The sequence below is a fragment of the Cetorhinus maximus genome, chromosome 10 (assembly GCF_964194155.1).
Source record: "Cetorhinus maximus chromosome 10, sCetMax3.hap1.1, whole genome shotgun sequence".
Classification (NCBI taxonomy): domain Eukaryota; kingdom Metazoa; phylum Chordata; class Chondrichthyes; order Lamniformes; family Cetorhinidae; genus Cetorhinus; species Cetorhinus maximus.
In genome coordinates, this window is record NC_135888.1 from 48,061,042 (window position 1) to 48,084,450 (window position 23,409).

Genomic DNA, 23,409 nt, shown 5'->3' on the forward strand with positions numbered 1-23,409 from the left:
GGGTAGTGTCCTAGACCCAACTATCTTCAGCTGCTTCATCAATGACCTTCCTTCCATCATAAAGTCAGAAGTGGGGATGTTCGCTGATGATTGCACAAATGTTCAGCACCGTTTGCAATTCCTCAGATACTGAAGCAGTCCATGTCCAAATGTAGCAAGACCTGGATGATATCCAGGCTTGGGCGGACAAGTGGCAAGTAACATTCATGCCACACAAGTGCCAGGCAATGACCATCTCCAACAAGAGAGAGTCTAAAAATCGCCCCTTGACATTCAATGGCATTACCATTACTGAATCCCCCACTAACAACTTCCTGAAGGGTTTCCATTGACCAGAAACTGAACTGGATTGACCATATAAATACTGTGGCTACAAGAGCAGGTTAGAGGCTGGGAATCCTGTGGCGAGTAACTCACCTCCTGACTCCCCAAAGCCTGTCCACCATCTACAAGGCCCAGGTCAGGAGTGCGATGGAATGCTCCCCACTTCCCTGGATGAGTGCAGCTCCAACAACACTCAAGAAACTTGACACCATTCTCCTCATACTTCTCAGCCGTCTGCAGCCTTTGACATGGTTGTCCATCCTCCTCCAAAGCCTCTTCACTGACATCGAGCTGAGTAGAACTGGTTCCATTCTTACTTGTTGTGACAAAGAATCACCTGCAATGGCTTCTCTTCCTTCTTCCACACTGTGACCTCTGGTGTTCCCCAAGGATCTACCCTTCACCCCCTCCTATTTCTCATCTATATGCTGTCCCTCGGTGACATCATCTGGAACCACAGCATCAGTTTTCATATGTACACCTAGCTCTGCCTCACCACCATGTCTCTTGACTCCTCTACTCTCTAAATTACCAGACTGTTTGCCCGACATCCAGTACTGGATATTGGGAAGACTGAAGCTGTTGCCTTCAGACTCCACCACCTTGCCACCCACTCCATCACTGGCCCAGACTTTTGCTCCAGGGACGGGTGCACAGAGAAGGGAGAATTCCCAGCTCTGCAAACCTGATCTTTAAAAATGGCCACCCGCAGTTCGGATTTTTGTTTGAGTGGAGGTGGGCTGGCCCGCCGTCCCTGGAATGAGTGCGGAAGCTGCCGGGTGCAGAGGCGGGCTGGCAGAAGGTCTGCCTCTGTGCTCCGGCACTTTGAAATAAATAAAAACAGATTAAAACAAAAAACAGCCCTCCAGGCCTCACCCCTCACCCCCTACACACTCCTTACACCTCATCCATGCCAACCTATGCCATCCCATGCCACTCATACCCTCTATGCCAACCCATGCCCCTCTACACACTCCCATGGCCCGTTATATCCATATACCAACTTAATGCCAACTCAAACCAAGCAATGACCCCACCCACCACTCTTTGTCCTTACCCCCCTCCGTGCCAACTCACCCACAATTGCTGAGAGTTCCTTGACAGTTTTGACAGCTCTTTGAGAGCTTTTACAGTTCCAATGGGTTTCTGTACTTTTTACACACAATCATGTTTAATTTTAACAATCCCAAAGGGTGCCTTAATTCTCCCTAAGATATACCGGGATCATATCAAAAGGAGTGCCTTATTCCTCTCCAAAGGTGTACCCTTGCTATTCAAACAAATCCACCAAGTTCAGGCCAACCCTCACCTGGTCAAATCTGCACACTCCAGGTCTCACACTCCTGACCTACCAAAATCCCACTTCATTGGAAGCAGCTGGTGATTTAATTGGCCAGTTGCCTCCACATACCGTGCATGCCGGCTCGACTCCAGTCCCGCACCTGTGAAAATAGGAAGTGTCATGTTCGGCGGGGGGGCTTAGAATTTCCAGGTTCATTTGCCATTTTCACCACAATGGAGGGGCTCTCTGTTGTAGCAAAGATCTGGGCCCTGGTATCTGGCAACTATCTGAGGCTGAATCAGTCAGTGCAAAACCTTGGTATCACATTTGACCACAAGATGAGTTTCTGACCACACATCCATGCCATCATTAAAACTGCCTATTTTCACCTTCATGATATCACCCAACTCCCCCCGCCCCTGCTCCCTTCCTCAGTTCATCTGCTGAAACCCTCAATCCTTCCTTTGTTACTTCTAGACTGAAGCATTCCAGTACACTCCTAGCCAGCCTCCCACATCATCCAAAATTTTTCCCATGTCCTCACTCACACCAAATCCTATTCACCCATTACCCCTGTGCTAACTGACCAACATTGGTTCCCAGTTTAACGACACCTCGATTTAAAAATTCTGTCTCACTTTCCAATCCCTCCTTGGCCTGGCCCCTCCCTATCTCTGTAATCTTCTCTAACCCCTCAGCCCTCTGAGAAATCTGTGCTCCTCTAATTTTGTCCTCTTCAGCATCCTCAGTTTTAATTGCTCCACCATTGGTAACTGTGCCTCTAGTTGCCTCGGCCCTAAGCTCTGGAATACCTTTTCTAAACTTCTCTGTCTCTCTACCTCTCTTTCCTACTCTAAAGGTGCTCCTTAAAATTTACCTCCTTAACCAAGCTTTTGATCATCTACCCTCATATCTCCCTATGTGGTTCGGTGTCATATTTTGTTTTAGAACACTCCCTGTGAAGTGCCTTGGGGCATTTTTTTATGTTAAGGGCGCTATATAAATACAAGTTTTGTTGCTGACTGGCAAACATATCGCACTCACTGATAGTACTTTCTGCTCTCTTGCAGGGCAAGGTGGCACAGTTGCAGGTAGCAGCTCCAAACTGACAGGGAAATGGCACAGCTGCAATTCCTCACCCTGGTGGCAGAGACGGTGCACACCATTGTTAGAGTGGCCACGACTGAGGTTGTGATCAGTGACGGGGCTGAAAGGATTGAAGATGATGATATATTCACACCTAGCCCTCTTTCTTACAACCCACTTTCCCCTCATCCCACAACCTCTTCTAATTTACAAGCTGCAGACGGCGTAAGCATGTAAGGACCTTGATGGGGCAGCGTACAGGAGAATGGTTATGCACATAGAAATGTTAGGTACATTGGCAGGCCTGCCAGAAAACCTGCGAGGAACACAAAGGAGTCTGGCACCAATCTTGTTCAGGTCTCTTTGCAGAACTTGGAGCCCATCCTTTCCAGAGTGGAAGTGCTAACCAACAGCATTTGTGGACCCAACCATGGTGCAGTGTCTGAGGACCAATGCCTCAGCTTCCATTACAGCACATACAGGAACCATCCAACATCAGAGTGCTGCAGTGGAGCTCAGACTGAAGTCATGCAAGCTCAGCTTGTTATCATTGCAGACTCAGACTGCTGTTATCATGGCTGAAGATGACAGTGCTCAAAGAAACTTGCAGAGTCTCATAGCAATTCGGTAATCTTTCCTCCAACAGAATACAAGAATTGCTGAGGTCTACCCCAGGACAGTGGCACAATCCATGAAGCATGATAGAGCTCCCCACTCTTAGGATGGCAGCATTCATCCTCCTGCCAAAGCCACTCCTCCAGTGCCCTTGCTGTTACCTGTCAGTCATCCCAGACTGCTGCTGCCCCTTGCTGTTACCTGTCAGCCATCCCAGACTGCTGCTGCTATCCATGCAAGGTGCTGCAGTCCGAAGCTGAGTCTTCTACAGGGAGAGCTGTGTGAAGTCATCCTGCAAGGCCACCTGCAGTTTCCCTCACTGAAAGCCCACAGTATTTTGCCAGACATGCTGCAACCACTTGTGTAAGACTGTGCAGCAGCACTAAGATAGACAAAGGCGCATAGAATCCAAGCAAAAAGAGAATGTACAAATGTACATGTGTGTTCAGTTGACTTTTGTAATGGAATATTGGATAAAGTTGGTTTCGAATTATTGTTTTGTGGTGGTTTTAATTCCAACATTGTGGCCAAGAGGGTGCTGTGATGGTCAGCACAGAGGGAATGTAAGGGGTTGGACTTCTGTTGAAAGAGGAATTAGGGTTGCATCATTGATACTGCAGTCAGAGGGCCAATCATAGATAGCCTGGCCAGAAAGGGGATGTGCTGCTTCCTCCTTTCCTCTTCCTGCACCTCCCCCTCTTCCTTCAATTCCTTCTCCCCAGCTGCTCACTGTATCACAGGTGTCAAGGGCTGTGCCCTCATGATGGCAAAGTTCTGCAGGATGCAGCAGATCATGACAAATCATACTTTGGAGAGTACTGCAGGGCTCCCCTTGAGTAGTCCAGGCAACAGAAACATTGCTTAAGCACCCCAATGGTCTGCTCAATGACATTTGTATGGCAGAATGGCTCTCATTATATACATCAACATCCCTTTATCCTTTTGTCTATGACATCTTTGGCAATCTCTTCTTTGCGTCTACCTCTTTCCAGCTCTACCTGTCCCACTCAACCAGCTTATATTTCACCTCATTTCTATATTTCTTAGTTCTGATGAAGAGTCATACTGACTCGAAAAGTTAACTGTATTCCTCTCCGCAGATGCTGTCAAACCTGCTGAGTTTTTTCAGCTATTTTTGTTTTTGTTTCAGATTTCCAGCATCCGCAGTATTTTGCTTTTATCTCATTATATCCATGTTGCCCACATGTGTGTTAGTTCACATCAAAGTTATGAACCAGCTGGTCAGCAGATAGCCCCTTTTGCCCAGTAGACACTCTCTGGTTTCTTATGGTGGCTCAAATACTGATACTGCTGTGGACTGGTGCAGAATAAAAGCATAATGACTACTGCCAGGATGGTGGGCATTGACCTGCATGATATGCTGACTATGGTCACACATTAACTGAACATTGAGGAAGTGGCAGTCAATGGAACCCTGCGGCAAAGGGAAGCCTGCAATCCTAGAGAAGCTGCATGCTCGCTTTGCCTGCTTTTCTCAGGAAAGAGAGAATGCAATGTGTTCTCCTCTCATTGCATTCAACAGTGGATGGCAAACTGCAAGATGTTCGAGCCTGAAAGGAGCCCAACACGAAAAGGTTCATGGCCATGGTCACCATTACAACCATTGGCAATGCCATCCTCACCCTCTTCTGAGGCTGCAGATCTGCCTGAACAGGTAGCAGATTTCAGTGTAGACCTCCTTGTTGAAGTTGAGGTGTGACACACACTGCTCCTTCCTTAGATTGAAGTAGGAGAATTGCTCCCTAGGTGAAGTTGGTCTCCCGCTGAGAGTCCTTCTTCCCTCCTCCTCCCTGTTTGTCTTCCTCTACCTCTGCTCATTCTCCCTATCATGCTGCAGACCAAGGCGAGTAGAAACTGCAGCATACATGACTGGGAGCAAGTGGTCTGAGCAGAACCTGTGAAATGAGACCCAACGTGCCACACCACTCCCTCTTCAAATTTAAGTAGTATTGTAAATCTCCAAGCATTTCTACTAACTCAGAAACAGGCACTATGAATCAATCGTCAACTAACCTGAAGGTGGTTGATAATCCCTTTAATTAGCTTTCTTGGGGTTCCACCCTGCTACTGAATGCATGTTTAACTGTGCAAGGTTAAGAAAGGGTATTAGCAAAAGTATTGACATTGAAAGTGGCATCCTTAGAGTCAAATCAGCATTACACACTGACGGACATCACAATCTGACTACTACCCTGCATACTCCCAATGCATGCTCCTGCAAAATGACATCCAGCACAACCTACCTGTACCATACAAATGCATGCACAATGTGGATGTCATTGTGGACCCAAACCTGCACCCATCGCACTAAAAGTACGAACATTACACAATCATATTTTGTGACACATGCCTCATGTGTGCATTCATCCTCAGAATGTTCACAGCTGCTGCTGGACCTGTTAAGTGGTGTTCATCATTTATATATATTTTTAGGCATAAAATTTGCTATGGCCGGTTGCAGAATACAAGTTATTGGTTTCAGAATTTTGCAGGGAGTCTGAAGCCTTGGACTCAACTAAAAATGGATTGTTTTAAAATTGTAATTGACTTCTGCAGTTTTCAGTCTACCTCGTCTTACTTATGTTTTAGAAATGCATCCTACTAGATCTGTGCCACATTGCCACTGTCTTGATAAGATTAAAATTGTTTAGAGCTTAATTACCTGGAATGAAGAATAGATTTGTTGAAACAAAAAAAGATGCTGGAAAAACTCAGCAGGCCTGACAGCATCTGCGGAGAAAAAGACAGAGTTAACGTTTCAAGTCCGTATGACTTCTTCAGAGCTAAAGAGAAGTAAAAATGTGATGAAATCTATACTGTTTAAGGGGGGGTGGACCAGGTGAAGCTGGATAGAAGGCCAGCGATAGGTGGAGGCAAAGGAGAGATTTCCAAAGATGTCATAAACGAAAGGTCAAAGGGGTGTTAATGGTGGTGGTACTGGCTAAAGGAGGTGCTGATGGTGACATTAAGGATAGAAATCAGGATGTGATAATAGCCGGACAAAGGTAAGCACTCTGGAAAGAACAACATGAACAAGTGACAGATGGCCCTAGTGGGGGTGGGGTGAAGAGAGTGAAGGGTGAAGGATAAAAGGTGGGGATAAAACAATGAATAAAAATAAAAATAAGTAAAAAAGAATAATAATTAAAAAGTGGAAAAAAAATTTAAAATAAAAATAAATATTGAAAAAGGGGATAGAAAAGGGGTGAGGATGGAGGAGAGACTTCATGGTCTGAAGTTGTTGAACTCAGTGTTAAGACCAGAAGGCTGTAAAGTGCCTAATCAGAAGATGAGGTGCTGTTCCTCCAGTTTGCGTTGAGCTTCACTGGAATATTGCAGCAGGCCAAGGATGGACATGTGGGCATGAGAGCAGGGTGGTGTGTTGAAATGTCAAGCAACAGAAAGGTCTGGGTCATGCTTGCGGACAGACCAAAGGTGTTCCGCAAAACGGTCACCCAGTCTGCATTTGGTCTCTCCAATGTAGAGGAGACCGCATTGGGAGCAGCGAATGCAGTAGACTAAATTGAGGGAAGTGCAAGTGAAGTGCTGCTTCACTTGAAAGGAGTGTTTGGGCCCTTGGACGTTGAGCAGGGAGGAGGTAAAGAGGCAGGAGTTGTACCTTCTGCGATTGCATGGGAAGGTGTTATGGGACGGGGTTGAGGTGTTGGGGTGATGGAGGAGTGGACCAGGGTGTCCCGGAGGGAATGGTCCCTATGGAATGCAGACAGTGGGCGTGAAGGGAAAATGTGTTGGTGGTGGCCTAATGCAGGAGTCGGCGAAAATGGCGGTGGATGATCCTTTGAATGCGAAGGCTGGTGGAGTGAAAAGTGAGGACAAGGGGGACCCTATCATGGTTCTGGGAGGGAGAGGCACTGGAGATGGGTCAGACATGGTTGAAGACCCTGTCAATCACAGTGGGTGGGAAACCTTGGTTAAGGAAGAAGGAAGACATGTCAGAAGCGCTGTTTTGGTAAGTGGCATCATCGGAACAGAAGTGACGGAGGCGAAGGGACTGAGAGAATGGGGTGGAGTCCTTACAGGAAGCAGGGTGTGAGGAGCTGTAGTCAAGGTAGCTGTGGGGGTTGGTGGGCTTGTAATAAATATTGGTGGGCAGTCTATCACCAGAAATTGAGACAGAGAGGTCAAGGAAGTGATGGAGATGGACCTTGTAAAGTTGGTGAAGGGGTGGAAATTGGAAGCAAAATTGATCATTTTTTCCAGGTTCAGACAAGAGCATAAAGCAGCACCAAAACAGTCGTCGATGTACCAAAAGAAAGTTGTGGGAGGGGGCCTGAGTAGGACTGGAACAAAGAATGTTCCACATGCCCCATAAAAAGACAGGCATAAATGGGGCCCATGCGAGTACCCATAGCCACACCTTTTATTTGGAGGAAGTGAGACAAGTTTAAGGAAAAATTGTTCAGTGAGAGAACAAGCTCAGCCAGACAGAGAGTGGTGTTGGATGGGGATTGTTCGGGCCTTTGTTCAAGGAAGAAGCGGAGAGTCCTCAGACCATCCTGGTGGGAGATGGCGGTGTAGAGGGATTGGACGTCCGTGGTGAAGAGGAGGCGGTTAGGGCCAGGGAACTGGAAATTGTTGATATAATGCAGAGCATCAGAGGAATTATGGATGTAGGTGGGAAGATAATGGACAACGGGAGAGAGAATGGAGTCAAGATAGCAAGAAATGAGTTCTGTGGGGCAGTAACAGGCTGACATGATCGGTCTACCAGTACAGTCCTGTTTGTGGATTTTGGGTAGGAGGTAGAAGCAGGCCGTCCGAGGTTGGGAGACTATGAGCTTGGAAGCTGTGAGGGAAGATCCCTAGAGGAGATGAGGTCAGTGACAGCCCTGGAAACAATGGCTTGATGTTCGGTGGCAGGGTCATGGTACAGGGGGAGGTAAGAGGAAGTGTCTGAGAGTTGGCGCTCAGCCTCTGCAAGGTAGGGGTCAGTATGCCAGACAACAACAGTACCACCCTTGTCAGCAGGTTTGAATACAAAGTCAAGATTTGTTGCATCTGTACTACATGTAACTCCACATGCTCTTCTTGTAAATGGGGAGGTAATTTGTGGAAAATCCTGCCAAATGTCTCCAGAAAAGCAATAGGAATTGCCTGTTCTATATGAGATGCAAATTGTATTGACACGCAAAAGGAGCATCTGCACAGATCTGTTGGCCCGGAATGCAGAATGACGACTATTCTTATCTAAAGTTAGGAAATCAATATTTGGTTTTGGAAGCAACGATTAATATAACCAACAGAATGGAGCACTATTTTTTGAAAAAAGCTATACCTGCTTCTATTGGTTTGCAAAGCAGCTGTTTATCAGCTGATCTTATACTTGCTTCACATCTGGAATTCCAAACCATTACTTTAGAATGGCCTTTATTAACTCTTGGATAAATGAGTGGATCTTTCACCTTGCTAGATAGGACACCTGCTTTCGATGGAGTACTGAAAATATAGTTTAAACACTTTAGCTGAAGTATTCGGTGAGAAATTTTATTTTGGTCAAAGCACTAGATGAATTATTTTTATCCAGTGCATTGGACAGAGTAATACATTTAAGGAAAAAGGGTTTAACTTGCCTAATATGGTACTAGCAATAAATGTGTTAATGCATTTGTATCAAATTCCTTTGTCTGCTATTTTAATTATGACATTAATCCATTTATGTTAAAAGGATTAGCACTTCCATTAAAATTGTGGTTAAAGAAATTTCTTATGAACACATCCATTGATAATGTTGCTATGTACAATCTGCACTATTGGCTGTTTCACTTCACCACTCTGGATCCTATTAATAAAGAGAGCAACAATAATGTTGAAAGAATGTTAAATTTGTGTCCTAGAGAACTCCTGTTTGTGTAACTTTATATAAGATTATAAGATAAAAGATCTTATATAAGATTACCTCAATGTCATTCCTAGGGCAAAGCTGAGAACAGTTGAGGAAATTAGAAGCAAAAACTGAGTGAACAGTAGAGATAACAAAAATGTCTGTTTTTGGAGATTCTTGTTTTCCTTCATTATGTGGTTGGTGATTGAAGGAAATACAAAATAGAGGTGTTATCTACATTGATTAGTTATGTACAAAGTCCCTAATCCGTTTCAGTGCTGAGTTCAATCCTACAGTGGCTTTGTAGTGATAGAAGGCTGATTTACCTGAGGCTCTTGTGCAATTTAACTTTTGCATCACACAACTGGATCAATACTATGAAAACCACCTTGCTCTGGTGTCTGTCTTTTGAGTGTCTTGACTGTCTATCAGTCCATGTGCCTGTTTACTAGCATCTGCCTCTCTGCCAGTCTTTTTGAATGTGAAAATTCTTTTAAAAGAATTCAAGTTTTGTTTTCAAACTTGGCAGACATTGTCTACATTGGCACTCTTGCTATACTTTCGACTCCACAATTCAGAACTCAAGATTAAACAAAACCCTGTATAATGGTTTTATTTTGGTTTGAAACAATATTTCAAATAGTAACAGAGCCAAGTGAATGAAGAGCCCGGCTTCACACAGGAAATAATGACTGCTGGCACCTCAGCCTTAGATATATGAAGTGGAGCCTACTACTGGCTGTCTGGGTCATGGTTCTCAAATGCATTCCTCTGCATTCTTTGAAAAGGACTCCAACTCTTCAGGACACTAGTGGAGGAATCAATTTGGAACAAGAGTTACTCATTGGAAGGACCTGGTTGTTTTGCCTCAAAATAATATACCTCTCACTGCTGTTCACAACACAAAGGCATCAATTTTAAAAAAAACACAAGGTGAATGTGATTTAATGATAATGGTGCATTTTATTTTACAATGTTTAGATAGTACTTATTTTGTTTTCAATTCATATTGATTCTAATAATTTGTTAGATTTTATTTTACTTCGAAAATTGCTTTAGAACTCACACAAAGAACACTAGTGTATTAGTGACCAGTGCACTACATACACAAAGGTTCATACATTCTCATCTTCAAGATCTGAGCCACATTCATTAGATTCACTGCTCTTTCACAAATCTCAGCTTGTGGTGAACTTTTTCCTTTGATTCTACCATTAGTGCTGCTTGACAGACCCTCCTTTGCCAGATGACAATATGGACCCTAATAGTGATTAATCACTTCCTTTCCTGGACAGTTCATTTGGAACTGCCTTTCTTGGGCCAAGTTACCACATATATTTGCCAAGTCAAATATCTGTAGCGTACATCTACTTGATTTCTGCTTGCCAGAACAGTTATTAGACAAAGCTAGGTTATAAATAGCTACTACCGACAGAAAAAAGTTAATAACATCAAATATATCTGTTCTAGGATAGAAAAAGTGGTAGCGCAGAGCCTGACCCTAAAAAGAAAGCACCTTTTAGATCGCTCACTTCAACACTGACCTCCAGCTTCAAGAGACGTAGGTCTTCCAAAGACACGGTAAGAGGAATTGGGACTCCTTTCACCATGCCATGAGTCCATTAGCCCAAAGTTCATTCAGTACAATTACATATCCACCTCACCACATGCCCATGTGAAACAGCTGCATTACATCTTTAACACTGGGCAAAGGAAGGAGGCGAACTTGGGAGAACTCCAGAAGTGTTGATAACATCCTTGAATGTTTATGTCTGACACTTGTTCTTGCTCTCATTGCCATTGTTAGTTGCCCTGGTGTTCTAAAGAAAATTCCCTATGCTGATTGCTGATCCATTCATTATGAGGATAACCTTCAGTTAATTCCCACAACCACCACAAGAGTCTAGGTTCATTCCCAAGATTCATATATTTCATCCTTCCTAAGCATCATGTCTTCTGCCATGTCCAAGCAGCATGTTTTACACAATTCCAACAAACCATGTTCTTTATCATTCACAAGAATCATTGACAAGGATCATGTTCTTACAACTGTTTTTTGATGATGGTGATGATGAGGATGAAATTTCTAAATTAAATTACTGACATGACTTTTTTTGATACATTTGTTAACTGTGATGATGTAATGATGTTTTTTTTCTCTCTGCAGACACTTTTTCTTCCTTTTAGATTTTTTTCTTGACTAATTTTATCAAGTTCTTGTTGAAATTCATCTTTATCTTGGCTTGTTGCTGTAAGGTCACCAAAATCACCCAATAATCGCACATTATCAACTGCAAACTTCCTTTACTTTCATCTTGACATTTTTCACCTCCTACTTTGGATTTATTTTCCATGTATTTAGTGATATATTTGTAGGGTGGATCTATGTTTTTTTGGCTGCAGTCAAGCTCAGGAATATTCCAAAGTGATAGTACATAAGGTTGTGGGAGGGGAGGGACAGCATGAAAAATCTAATTTTGGCTAGTTTCAGTGCTCCGTTTGAGCTTGAGAACCAGGAGCTAGACCCTTACTGAATATGCATTCTCACAAAAGTGAGCTAGACCATTACTGAGACTATACAAGACGAATGGAAGTTGGACTTTGGTACACTCAAGCTGAATTTGGTCACATCATCAGAAAAGCAAGCTGAGCTGTAATAAGCTTGGGTCTGGCCTTACTCAATTTAGATTTCATCCACAGAAATTGAGCTGGACCGTGAAATAATTTGGGGCTGAAGTTTCTCAAATGAAAAACAGCACAATGAATGTTCTTCCCTATAATTAACAACAGGCGAACAAAATTATAGGAATGCACAGCTTTGAAATGCTTAGTATCTGAGAATGTATTTATGTTAACTCACCTTGTGTTATGGAGAAAAATAGGCATTCTCCTGTTTTTCATTCGAAGATAAGTTTGACTTCCAAATGTCACAACATTGATGTCCATGCACATGATAACATCACAAAACCATTTTAGCAGCTTCAACATTTTTCTGATTCAATTATAATTTAGTAGTGTTCTTTTCACGTTTGTGTTACTGAAGTTTTTGTTTAATATCTTTGTTTCCCTTTAAAATAGATTTTATGAAAAAAATTACTATAAAGCCAGAAGTTCTGTCTAAATTGCAGTCCCTGGAGCACTGACTACATTTGAAAAACTGAAAGTTTATGACATTTAGATTGGATTCCATTAATGCTACTGTTTAAATTGAATAGCAATATGAAAAATACAACCAACCAATCTATGGTTAAATAAATCATAGCAGGACAGAACAGCAAAGTAAGGCTTGGTCAGAGCCTGGAAGGCAGGGAGCATTGAATCAGGCTGCCTGGTTCATGCCATACTTGAATTATAATCACAAATACAAGCTTAATAAAACCTAATGTCAAAATTCAGAATTGCAACCAAGCACAATGCTGGTCCACTACATTACCATTTCTGTTCTCTAGGGCTGTTAAGCCTTGATAGCACTCTTTTGGCAGATTTCAAAGCTGATAGTTGCTCTCTCTACTTGCCATCCTGAATAGGTCAGTTATTAGCAGGCACAATATAGAAGGCAGTTTTTGTTTACTGCCACATGAACAACGCATGTGAATCTATGCTCTCTCCTTCTATTAACTATGTAACAGTGCCGTAGATCCTCAATAGGGTTGCCAACTCTGGTTAGACGTATTGCTGGAGGTTTCATCTCATGACCTCCTGCCGCAACAACCCCACCCTCAGATCCTCACAATTGGTCCATCCTCCTGGTACACAACCTTCCTCTGCCATTGATAAGGTGGATAGACTCTATTACACGATTGGATGACTGTTGACTATCAGTCAAATAGCATTTTTCTCCATGTCCACTATTTTTATAAATAGTAAGTGTTCAAAGAACACTTTTTAATGATTTTTAAATACCATGACTATTTTTCTGCCATGTTCCTTGCAGCCTGAAGATTAGTCTTTTATTGCTGGAGGCACCAGGGCAATCCTGAAGGGTTGGCAACCCTATTATCAGGCTATTCTGCTTCTTCAATTGTACTCATTCTGAAAGGCTTGCCATTTTTGCTGGGATATTTCTTTTCTTGCTTTTTAATGAATCCATTGCTTAACGTGCACTTTTTATTCCAAATACAGGGTTCTAAGTTGTGTTCTATTATTTTCCTCTGGCTGCCTTTTTACTGAGGGATCTCTGTTTTATTTGATGTCTTCGTCATTTCGTCAGTCATAGCTTAAAATCATTTTGTTTCCAAAGTGTTTTAAACTTCATTTTATTTTTAAATTCAGACAATGTGACATATCAGAAAATCTGCATTAGCAACTCTCCGTTCCCATTCTCCTTAATTGTACACTGTGCCATTATCTTTTCAGATCTTGTTTAGAGAATTTTAATGTACTCTTTTTAAACTGAAGAAGCATTTTACTTTCTGAATAAAATAAAATGCAAAAATACTTGTCTTGTCTGTCAGCCTGATTTATGTGCCTTCCTAGTCTTTGATATGAACTGAGAGATCTCATCTTCAACAAACTCCAATGTTGCTAACCTCATGTGTCCCTCATATCTTCTGCTCCATTGTGCAAACTCTGCCTGCCAGCTGTCATTTCCCAAACCCAGCCACCTTGGCAGTCCTCAAGAAGGCAGAATCTTTATATGCTGTAGTTTTTATTCTGTTGTTCTGACAAGAAACCATTTCTCTTTCTCCTTGCTTTCAGACTGAACACTGATGCTTCTTTCTGCTTCTCCTTCTTTAGATTAGAAGGTAGACTCCCCAAGCAAAGAAAGTGAATGCATACCTTTTGTGAACTGCTTCTTCACCTCAGTCTGGCTCTCTAGAACTATTGCAAAGACCATCAGGCTAGGCATGATAAAATCCATATTAGTAAAATGTAACTTGGGTATTCTTTGTTTTCACTTTGAATGCTAAATGGTATATGGTGCGGTTGCTTGGAAAATGGTGACCTCACGTATGTACACAGGTGGTATTTGTAAAAGTTTAGAAATCCTTGCTTTAATGAAGGAAAGGATATTGATGCAGTGGACTCTGGTTCACATTATCACCCAGATCATGAAAACCATTGGGTGTTTACTTCTGCAGCACTCCAACTGATCCTTACATTAGCTCATACTGTCTTGTACTATGAGCCAAAAGTATCATAAAGCAAATTTTATTGTAATAGATACTGCATTGTAATTTGTGTTTTAGATTAATATACATTATGCTAATTCCAGATTCATGCAATTATTTACCCACCATGAATGATATGACAATAAAATGAATCTATTCTTGTTAAAACACACTATAAAAATAAAAATACAAAAAGATTATTTCTAACACAAGTATGATATAGATGCTAACACAGACCACTATGAGTGCAGTGAACAATATGGATGGAATGATCTAAAATTGTTTACTTGATTGAGGGGGTCAGTCCAATGTAAAGTTTCATTGCCTCAACCATGACATTTAGAGGATTTACAGAGTTTTATAAATGAAGACACACATAGCCATCATCACCTGACAGTAAATACACTTGTTTTTAGTGGATTAAAAATTGCAATCATTTCTATGTGCACTGCCTATTCCTCAGCATTTAAAAAAAGGCTGGGGCTGAATAGATAAGCATTTGACTCTGAGAAGAAAGCATTTCATTTGGAAAATTCCACAGCATAGCAGTTTAGTTTTGATAAAGTGTTTTCTGTGTTCCTTTCTAATACATTCACTTCACTGAGTAACTATTGATACCTGGTTTTACTGATAGTACAGTCACTAACTGGGTTTAATGTCACTTGCTATCACTTTTGGGTTATGACAGTCCTTGATAAGCCCCAATCTTTGGTATTGTTTCCCTGTTTTCTAGGCTTCAGGTTGATCCTGGACTATCATTATGATCCCCATCTTCATGGCCCTCAATCATGATTACACCAACTGCTGATTATGTGAAATCCTGAAATCAAAAATACCTGACAGTTCAGCTGATGAACTTTGTGAAGTAGTAAAGAAAATGCTGGCCCTACCTGGTTTTCTATGACAGTGAGCTGTGGCAAAATGTAGGATTGATCACAGAGGTTCAGCTGAACACTATTGAACTGTATATCCCAACTCTAAAATGACCCTAGAGACATTATTTCTTGTGAGTGTAACACAGCCTGAGAACTTGCACACTATTTTTGATACAGTGCCCTGTGTTATATGTACTTAGCTCTTATTTAATAATACCATCCAGTAAACATGGCTGTAGTCAATCATTTCAACATCCACAATGACTTTGGACAACATATTTGGCAACAAAATTGAGAATACTGTGGATTCCTATAACCTGCATCAACACAGTAGTTCAAATTGATTGTAAGGTCTGGGATTTGTAACCAAGATTTCTCAGAAATTCTTTCAGAAGTTTCAGTTTTCTGCCATTTTTTTATTTCCTACATACATGGTGATGCTAGGCTGGTTTTTATCATCAGCAATGACAAAACCCACCCTCAGCCTCACCACATTCCCAATCGTCAAACAATGTTCGCAACAGCAGAAGAATGAACTATTATTCAACGATATGAGCATTCACAATATGCAAGGTATCAGATCATGTTTAATTCAATTGAATTAAGATCATTTTTATCTCTTCTGATGAACTGACACATTTTAAAATCAGCCTGTTTTGAAGCACTAATCCAATAGTTTGAAATAACTTCCATCCCTGACAGATCGAATACCCTATTAAGATCAAGATTTTAGTTGCTCAGTTCAATTAATTTTGTTGGGACTCTCCTGTCTCTTTATCCCTAACCTTCTCCCTGTATGTTACTGTTCATACTTATGCAGATTCTACAGTGTGACCACTCCCTCTTCCATACCAAACATCAGTCAATGACAGAATAAACAGAATAAACACAGGTCACAAAAACACAAAATTGTAACATAAAGAGCCAAAAGAGATTAGAGTCAAAAGGACAAGAAATTGGCTGGTTTGAAACTAGAGAAGTCCAAAGCAGGAAAAGAATAATAATTTTATATTTCCTTGGAAATTGAACTTTGGGGGTATCTAGAACTAGGGGACACAGTTTCAGAATAAAGGGTCTCCAGTTTAAGATGGAAATGAGGAGGAATTCCTTCTCTTGGAGGGACATTAATCCTTGTAATATTTTCTACTCATAGAGAGCAGTGGAGGGTGAGTCATTGAATAAATTCAACGCTGATTTTTTAAAAATTCATTTATGGGATGTGGGCTTCACTGGCTAGGCCAACATTTATTGCCCATCCCTAAATGCCCTTGAAAAGGTAATGGTGAGCTGTCTTCTTGAACTACTGCAGTCCACATGGTGTAGGTACACCCACAGTGCCAATAGCGAGGGATATAGACAGATTTTTGATTGACATGGGAGATGGTTATGGGGGCAGGCAGGAAAATGGAGTTAAAGCCACAATCTGTTCAGCCATGATCTTATTGAACGGCAGAGTAGGATCAAATGGCCTACTCCTGCTCCTATTTCTTATGTGTTTATGTAAGATCTTCAACTGCCAGCCACCCATTTTTTAGCTGAAAAATGGGTAAATGCCACTTGAAAGTCTGGTAAGCATCTATTGCACCCATCTGTCCACTTGAATGAACCTTCAGGCAGGCCTTTAAATGAGCAGTCAGCAATCCCCAAAATCAGCGGGAGGTCATTTAAATATTCCTGGCTGGGATCCTACACCTGAGGTAGGGTTCCAGTTGCAACTTTTGAGGAGAAATGGGCAAACCTGCCACTCCTGTTTCTCCAGGTGCTGAGAAACCCAACTGACAATCCTGAAAGGGACTGCTGGACCCTTTTCCTAAATGTAATGTTTTGTGGAGTCAGAAGGAGAAACCCTGGCACCAAACAGGTGTCAGGTAGCTGGACCTTCTTCCCAATGAAGCATTGAGCTGCAGCAGGTTTTTCCCATTTGATGCTTACAGCTCATTGAGAAAATGTTAATGAGGCCTGAACCTGAAAGTGGTTTGGCCCAGCACATGCTGTGATGGGCAGCATCACCAATATTGTGCCCAATTAATGCCCAACACAACCTCCCTTAACTTTCCATTTGATAATTTACCTGAAGGTTGACACAACTTGTCAACTGAGGGTAATACAAATTGGTTGGAGCGGGAATCTGTGAATCATTTTCACTTTCATTACCTAAGTGATTATCTGATGAAGTGATTCACCTGCTTGTTGCAGAACCTACTCAAGATCAATGAGATAAAAATGGACAAGTCCTGAGTGATTCGCTCTGCCAGATTAACATCCAAGCAGTGAAATTGAAAATTACTCCTCTCCATGAGTATTTCAGACCCACATTAAGAGCATTCCTAGGGGATCACCATGGTGATCAATGTTAAATTTATCAAGCACCTTTCTACTTTCAGGCTGGAAAGCATCTCTGCTGGATTTGATATAATATTACACAATCACTGACATTCCACTTTAAATGATAGATACATTCTGCCATGCAGAATAACAGAAAGACCAAAGACATAAAAAAACATAAAAATGCAACACTTGATTCATCAATCATTGCTGTTGGTAATGATGAGTCAGATATGTGTTAGATCCAAACTTTTGCCAAGGTACTATTTTGCTTGTCCTTCATTAATGAATCCAAGTCTAACATTTCTTGACAATTTCAATATCTATTTGTCAGAATTGAATAATAACTTTAGTGACAGCTATATAGTTTAATGCCCAGAGTGAGGGCATAGTCCCACAGGCAGATGTTTGGGATGGAGGACACACAGGTGTTTGGGATGGAGAACACACAGATGTTTGGGATGGAGGACACGCCGGTTCTTCGATGTACTTGTGGAATACTGGCACTAACTTCTCTCTCTCTTATTTTGCAGCAATATCACCCTACTGATATAAGTGGGCAACTGAACCTCTCAGACCCCTCTGTCAGCACAGTGGTATGATTCTGTCCAGAACATTGATGTTTAAAACCAGAAAGAAATAAGAGACTCAAGAATTATTGTCCAGCAGCAGCAAGACTTTGGAACACCAGCAATGACCAAAGTGAAAAGGGAGTGAAAAGCTGTAATGGAATCACAACAAAATCATCAAGTGTTAGTGTATTCTGCAAACCTTCCGTGTTAAAGTTACTGAGCCTTCAGTGCTACCCAGCAAACTATTATTTATACTAGCAGTATCTTATTTACTTACCAAGCCTTTACTGTTAGTTATTCATCAAATTTTTACTGTTTAAATTATTCAGCAAAATTTCAGTATTCCTCTATGAGCCATTAGTATTAAAATTATTCAACAAATTATCAATACAGGGAAACTGTGTGGCACAGTGAGTTAGCACGGTACACCTCTGGGATCTGCCATGAACCTATCCCAGACCAGAGTAATTTTGGAACAGTGCCTAGCAGGCATTGGCCCACAACACAAAATTACCCGTTGGTCAATACAAATTGGCACTGAATTGACAAACTCAATCAGAGAGACCACAAGGAGGGCTATTGGTGTAACAGATGGTATGCTTCTGAAGGGACAAAGGCACATTGTGAGCTAGGGTGAGTAGGACCAACTTGTGTTTGTTAAAATTCTTATTCAAAATCTACAATCATTGTTAAAGAGGTAAAAATCAGAGCTCTGTCATGATAAACTTTGAAATCACATTTATTTACTGGCCATGTTCTATTATACAGTGGGTGCATATTTTCTTCCACTTGCTAATGTTAGTGTAAAAGACAACATGAGTAAGTACAGCAAAGATTCAGTAAAATGATATAAGGACTGGGAGGTTAATGTCTGAAAAAAAAAGCTTATAAAATTGTTTTCTTTTCTCTCTGGAACATGATAGCTGAGTCCTCAAGATTATAAAAAACGAAAGATTATTATGAAAGGTATTTTTTCATTCGTCCAACACCTTGGGGATGGGGGGCCGGGAAAATGGAAAAAGAAGCTGCATCAGACCAGCTCCCCAATCTGTTCCCGCCTGCCCTGAGGTGACAGCAACTCATCAGTCAGCAGCGGGATGATTATTAAGGTAATTATGGAGGCAATTAGCAGGCATTTTTGGAAGGCTATGGAATTCAGTCAGCAGCCCCATTGGGTCTGCAGCTCGTCTACCCCCCAGGAAGTGAGAACAGAGGCGGGAGATCAGAATGTCAGGTGATTTTCTATGCAGTGGTCACTTTAAACAACAACAACTTATAGTGTCTTTAGTGCCAAGAACAGAATTGGCAATCGTCAGGACATCCGCAGACAAATGCTTGTTGCCTGCAGATGGATCCACTGGAAAGTTCTGGGCTGCCGGTCCCATCAGCACAATAGCGCTTCCAACCTTTGACATCCTCTCCTCCATTCAACTCAGCAGCAGACAACATTTACAATGGGTCGCCCGTCATCTTAAATTGAACATGCACCTGGAGGCAGCCTCCTCCGTGAAGATCGCAGCGGATGTTCCACAACATGCACATTAGGGTTCACAACCTGAATCAGCCCAATGTTGGGCTTGCAACTGGAACCGGAAATTCAGCCCATGTTTCTGGTCAACTACAAGGAGGCATAAACTCAGGATCATTATCAGAAGAATGAAGGGACAGTTGGAAGAAACGTTATACAGGGTCATTCGGACATGAAATATTTTACTATTTTGCAAGCCATCACTTCATTTGAAATGGAATTGTATAGATGTTTGAAAATGAAGAATATAAAAGCATATGAGAAAGAGAAGGGAAATACGATTGGAATAGATATCTCCACTTGAAGAGCTAGCATAAAACAGGAAGTGATGGGCCAAAAGTGGGAAAACCTGCTCGAGAGTCACACCAAATTATTTGCTAACATCAGTGAATGGAAGAGCTAATTTGGTGGGGTCACACTAGTTATCATTTATGTCCAGTAAGCAGGACCAATATCATGATGGACTAGTGACTTCACTATTCTTGCCTTTAGTGTTGGATCTACTCACTGGACAGATTGTGACAAATAGGATTCCAACATATACTCTCTCCCTTTAGCGTGAATAAGAATTGCTTTTGATATGCAACCAGTGTTATCCTTAATGCAACCAAAATACAATACAATGCTGCCACATCTGCCCCCCAAAGTAGCACAGTAGGAGTCAGGAGATCCTCTGAGATTTCCACCTGTCCACTTTGCACTGAATTCTGAGGCTACCCAGTTTTTCAGGGTGGGGGGAAAGGGGTTCTACTACCTAGACTTCCTACCCAAAACAGGCAGAAGACTTATTAATATATTTAAATTGGAGTCACATAACGTTATTAGAATTCCATCATGATTTCCCATGATCTTTCTGCACACATTTCCTAATCTTGATCACAAATCATGGGCAGTAGAGGACAGGAGGGTGCTTCAAACAGTAATTAATTACAGTTTTTTTTGAGAAGTTTGTTTATTCATTAACACTATAAGGTCTATATTTTGAAGGGGCTTTTGCACTTAGGTTGAGAGTCATTCTATACTTAGTTAGCCCAGCCTTTTTCTGCATTGTACATCTTGGAATCCCACTCTGGAAGGGGAATGCAATGGAAGAAACCAGGAAGAACTGCAGCTGGAGGGATAAAATCTCTCACTGCTCTTTTTGGAAGAGTTGGGGTGGTTGCCAAGGTACATTTCAGTGTCCATCAGTCTTCCTCAATTTTATTTTAAAAAATATATTTGGCTATTCTTTAAGTCCTTTCCCTGGCCTGGCCAGCCACAATGGTGGTAATGTACATCTGGAGGCCAGCATGCGTCTTCTCACTTGATGTATTGATCTTTAGTTCAACGCCAGGTTCTGACAGAATGTAGGAACTCCCAGCATTTGTGTGTCCTTTGCCTTATAAGCAGTGGGCAGAAACTTCCAGGGATGACAGACATGTTAAAACCAGGTCCCTTCTATAGGAGTCAGTAGAACATCCCAAAGAACTTTAGGGCCTTGAAACCATTTCGTTTCTGACAGTTCTATCCGTAAATAAGGCAGAGATCATTTTTTGGAAGGAAATGATTTGAGGTGTGAGATGGGCTAGGGGCAATAGAATATTTAATATCTTCCAGTTAATCCAACACTTTGTGACATCATGCCTCATGCAGGGCACTATTAATGAAAACATCTCACATCAGCTAAACTTAATGGAATCACCATCTTCTAATTCACTGACAGCTGTCCTCTGCATTCATGACTCGACAGAAAATGCTGGAAATGCCTGCTGATCTGGCAGCATCCATAGAGAAACAGTGTTAATGTCTCAGGTTGAAGATCCTTGGTCAGAACTTCCTCGGTTCTGAGGTAAAGTTCATTGATCTGAAAGGTTATCTCTGTTTCTCTCTTCACAGATGCAGCCAGACCAGTGTAGTATTTCCAGCATTTTCTGTCTTCCTTTCAGATTTACAACATTAGCAGTGCTTAACTCCTACAAAATTCACTTCATTTGTTTTGCAATATTGCCCTTATCAAACCTTATACAAAGCATCTAATGTTTAGGGCTAAGATTGAAGTGCATGAGTGAAGCAACAGCATTATTACAGATCCACCTTGCCCAAGAATCTCTCTAAAATTAAATTATGCATTTTAGATAGCATTCCTATTATTGACCTTTAAAGCTAAGAACATGCTGGCGATTGCATCCCTTCCATACACATAATATGTTTTATTTTCACTTACACCTGTAGAGTAGATTTGTATTCCTGTGGATTTTGTTCCCTCACATATACACTGATAAATATTTACACCTGGGAAGGAAGACTATAGAAAGATGCTGCACCGTATTTTCTTTTATTAGACTGAATGGGAATTCTTACATAATGAACTTCCGAAATATTTGTGAACATAACAGAAATTATTACTCCATTTTTACAGTGACAAGAACTAGAGATCTATTAATTCATTTTATATAGTTAAAATGTAAAGTAGTAATTGTGATTGTAAGTTAACACTAGGGAGCTATTATCATGCCTGCTTTCTTAGGAGAATTCCTGCAAAGTACCTAACCTGTCTCATTCATTGCTACAGGACACTGATACAAATCCAGGGGATTTGACTGGTATTGTTCCGTGTCAATGGATAATAAATGTACAGTGCCCGAGACTGTTCATGTTAGCTGATAGTGAACCTGTATGGAACTGATAATAGGTAATGCATGGTCCTAAAGTGGACACACTTTTTTCAACCACTCTGAAACAATTAAAATGAATCATTTTAAAAAGTATTTGACAATCATGTGGTGTTTTTTTGACCGTATACATTCTGAAACTCTGGGTTTTGATTCAAGTAAGATCTTTACATGACATCTATTCTCAAAAGCCTGTTAACATTAATTAACATTGAATAGTCATCAAATTACACTGAAGCTTTGATTTTATCTCACAATGCAAGTTTGGTGTAGCGATGCCAAAGAGGATGTGAAGCTTGCCTCTTTTTATTTATTCATTTATGGGATGTGGCACACTTCTGACAAGGCCAGCATTTAGTGCCCATCCTTAAATGCCCTTGAGAAGATGGTGGCAAGCTGTCTTCTTGAACTACTGCAGCCCATGTAGTGAAGGATCTCTCATGGTGCTGTTAGAAAGGGAGCTCCAGGATCTTAACCCGACATATTTCTAAATCAGGGCAGTGTGTTTGTTTTAAATTCATTCGTGGGATGTAGGTGCCACTGGCAAGGCTAGCATTTATTGCCCATTCCTAACTGTCCTTAGGAAGGTTATGATGAGCCGCTGCCTTGAATTGCTGCAGTCCACGTGGTGTAGGCCATCTGGTTTTATTTGCAGTCAACTTTTCTGTAGCAGTTTGATACAACTGAGTAGCTTGTTAGGCCATTTCAGAGGGCAGTTAACAATCAACAGCACTTGGGTCTGGAGTCACATATAGGCTAGGCCGGGTAACGATGGCAGATTTCTTTCCCTAACGGACATTAGTGAATGAACAATCTGGTAGATTCATGATCATCATTCCTGAGATTAGCTTTTCAAATGCATATTTATTTAATTAATGGGACTTGAACTCATGATTCTGAAGCATTAGTCAGGCCCATGAATTATTAGTCTAATAACAATACAACTGCTGCAATTCCCAATAACTTGAAAGGGAATTTGTGTGGTGGTGGTGTTCCCTTGCGTCTGCTGTCCTTGGGCTGGATTTTCCCCAGCCTGATGAGACCAGAACAGAGGCGGGACAGTAGAAAACATGGCAATTGAGGAGCACAGCTGGGACTCCCATTTCCGCCCTTGGCCATTTTGCTCAGGATGGAAGAAGGAAGCAAATTTCAGAACAGGCCAGCTCCTATTAGTGAG

At 41.5% G+C, this 23,409-nt stretch overlaps 1 protein-coding gene across 1 annotated transcript in view; it reads left to right on the forward strand.

The window, feature by feature from the left end:
* Positions 1–22,328, forward strand: part of LOC144685665 (glutamate receptor ionotropic, NMDA 1-like) — an 83,105-nt gene extending 60,777 nt beyond the window's left edge. Inside the window, exon 15 of the mRNA XM_078550431.1 lies at positions 18,015–22,328. Coding sequence (XP_078406557.1) covers positions 18,015–18,083 — 69 coding nt within the window. The 3' untranslated portion in view covers positions 18,084–22,328. The remainder of the gene's footprint in view (positions 1–18,014) is intronic.
* The last annotated feature ends 1,081 nt before the right edge of the window (positions 22,329–23,409 follow it).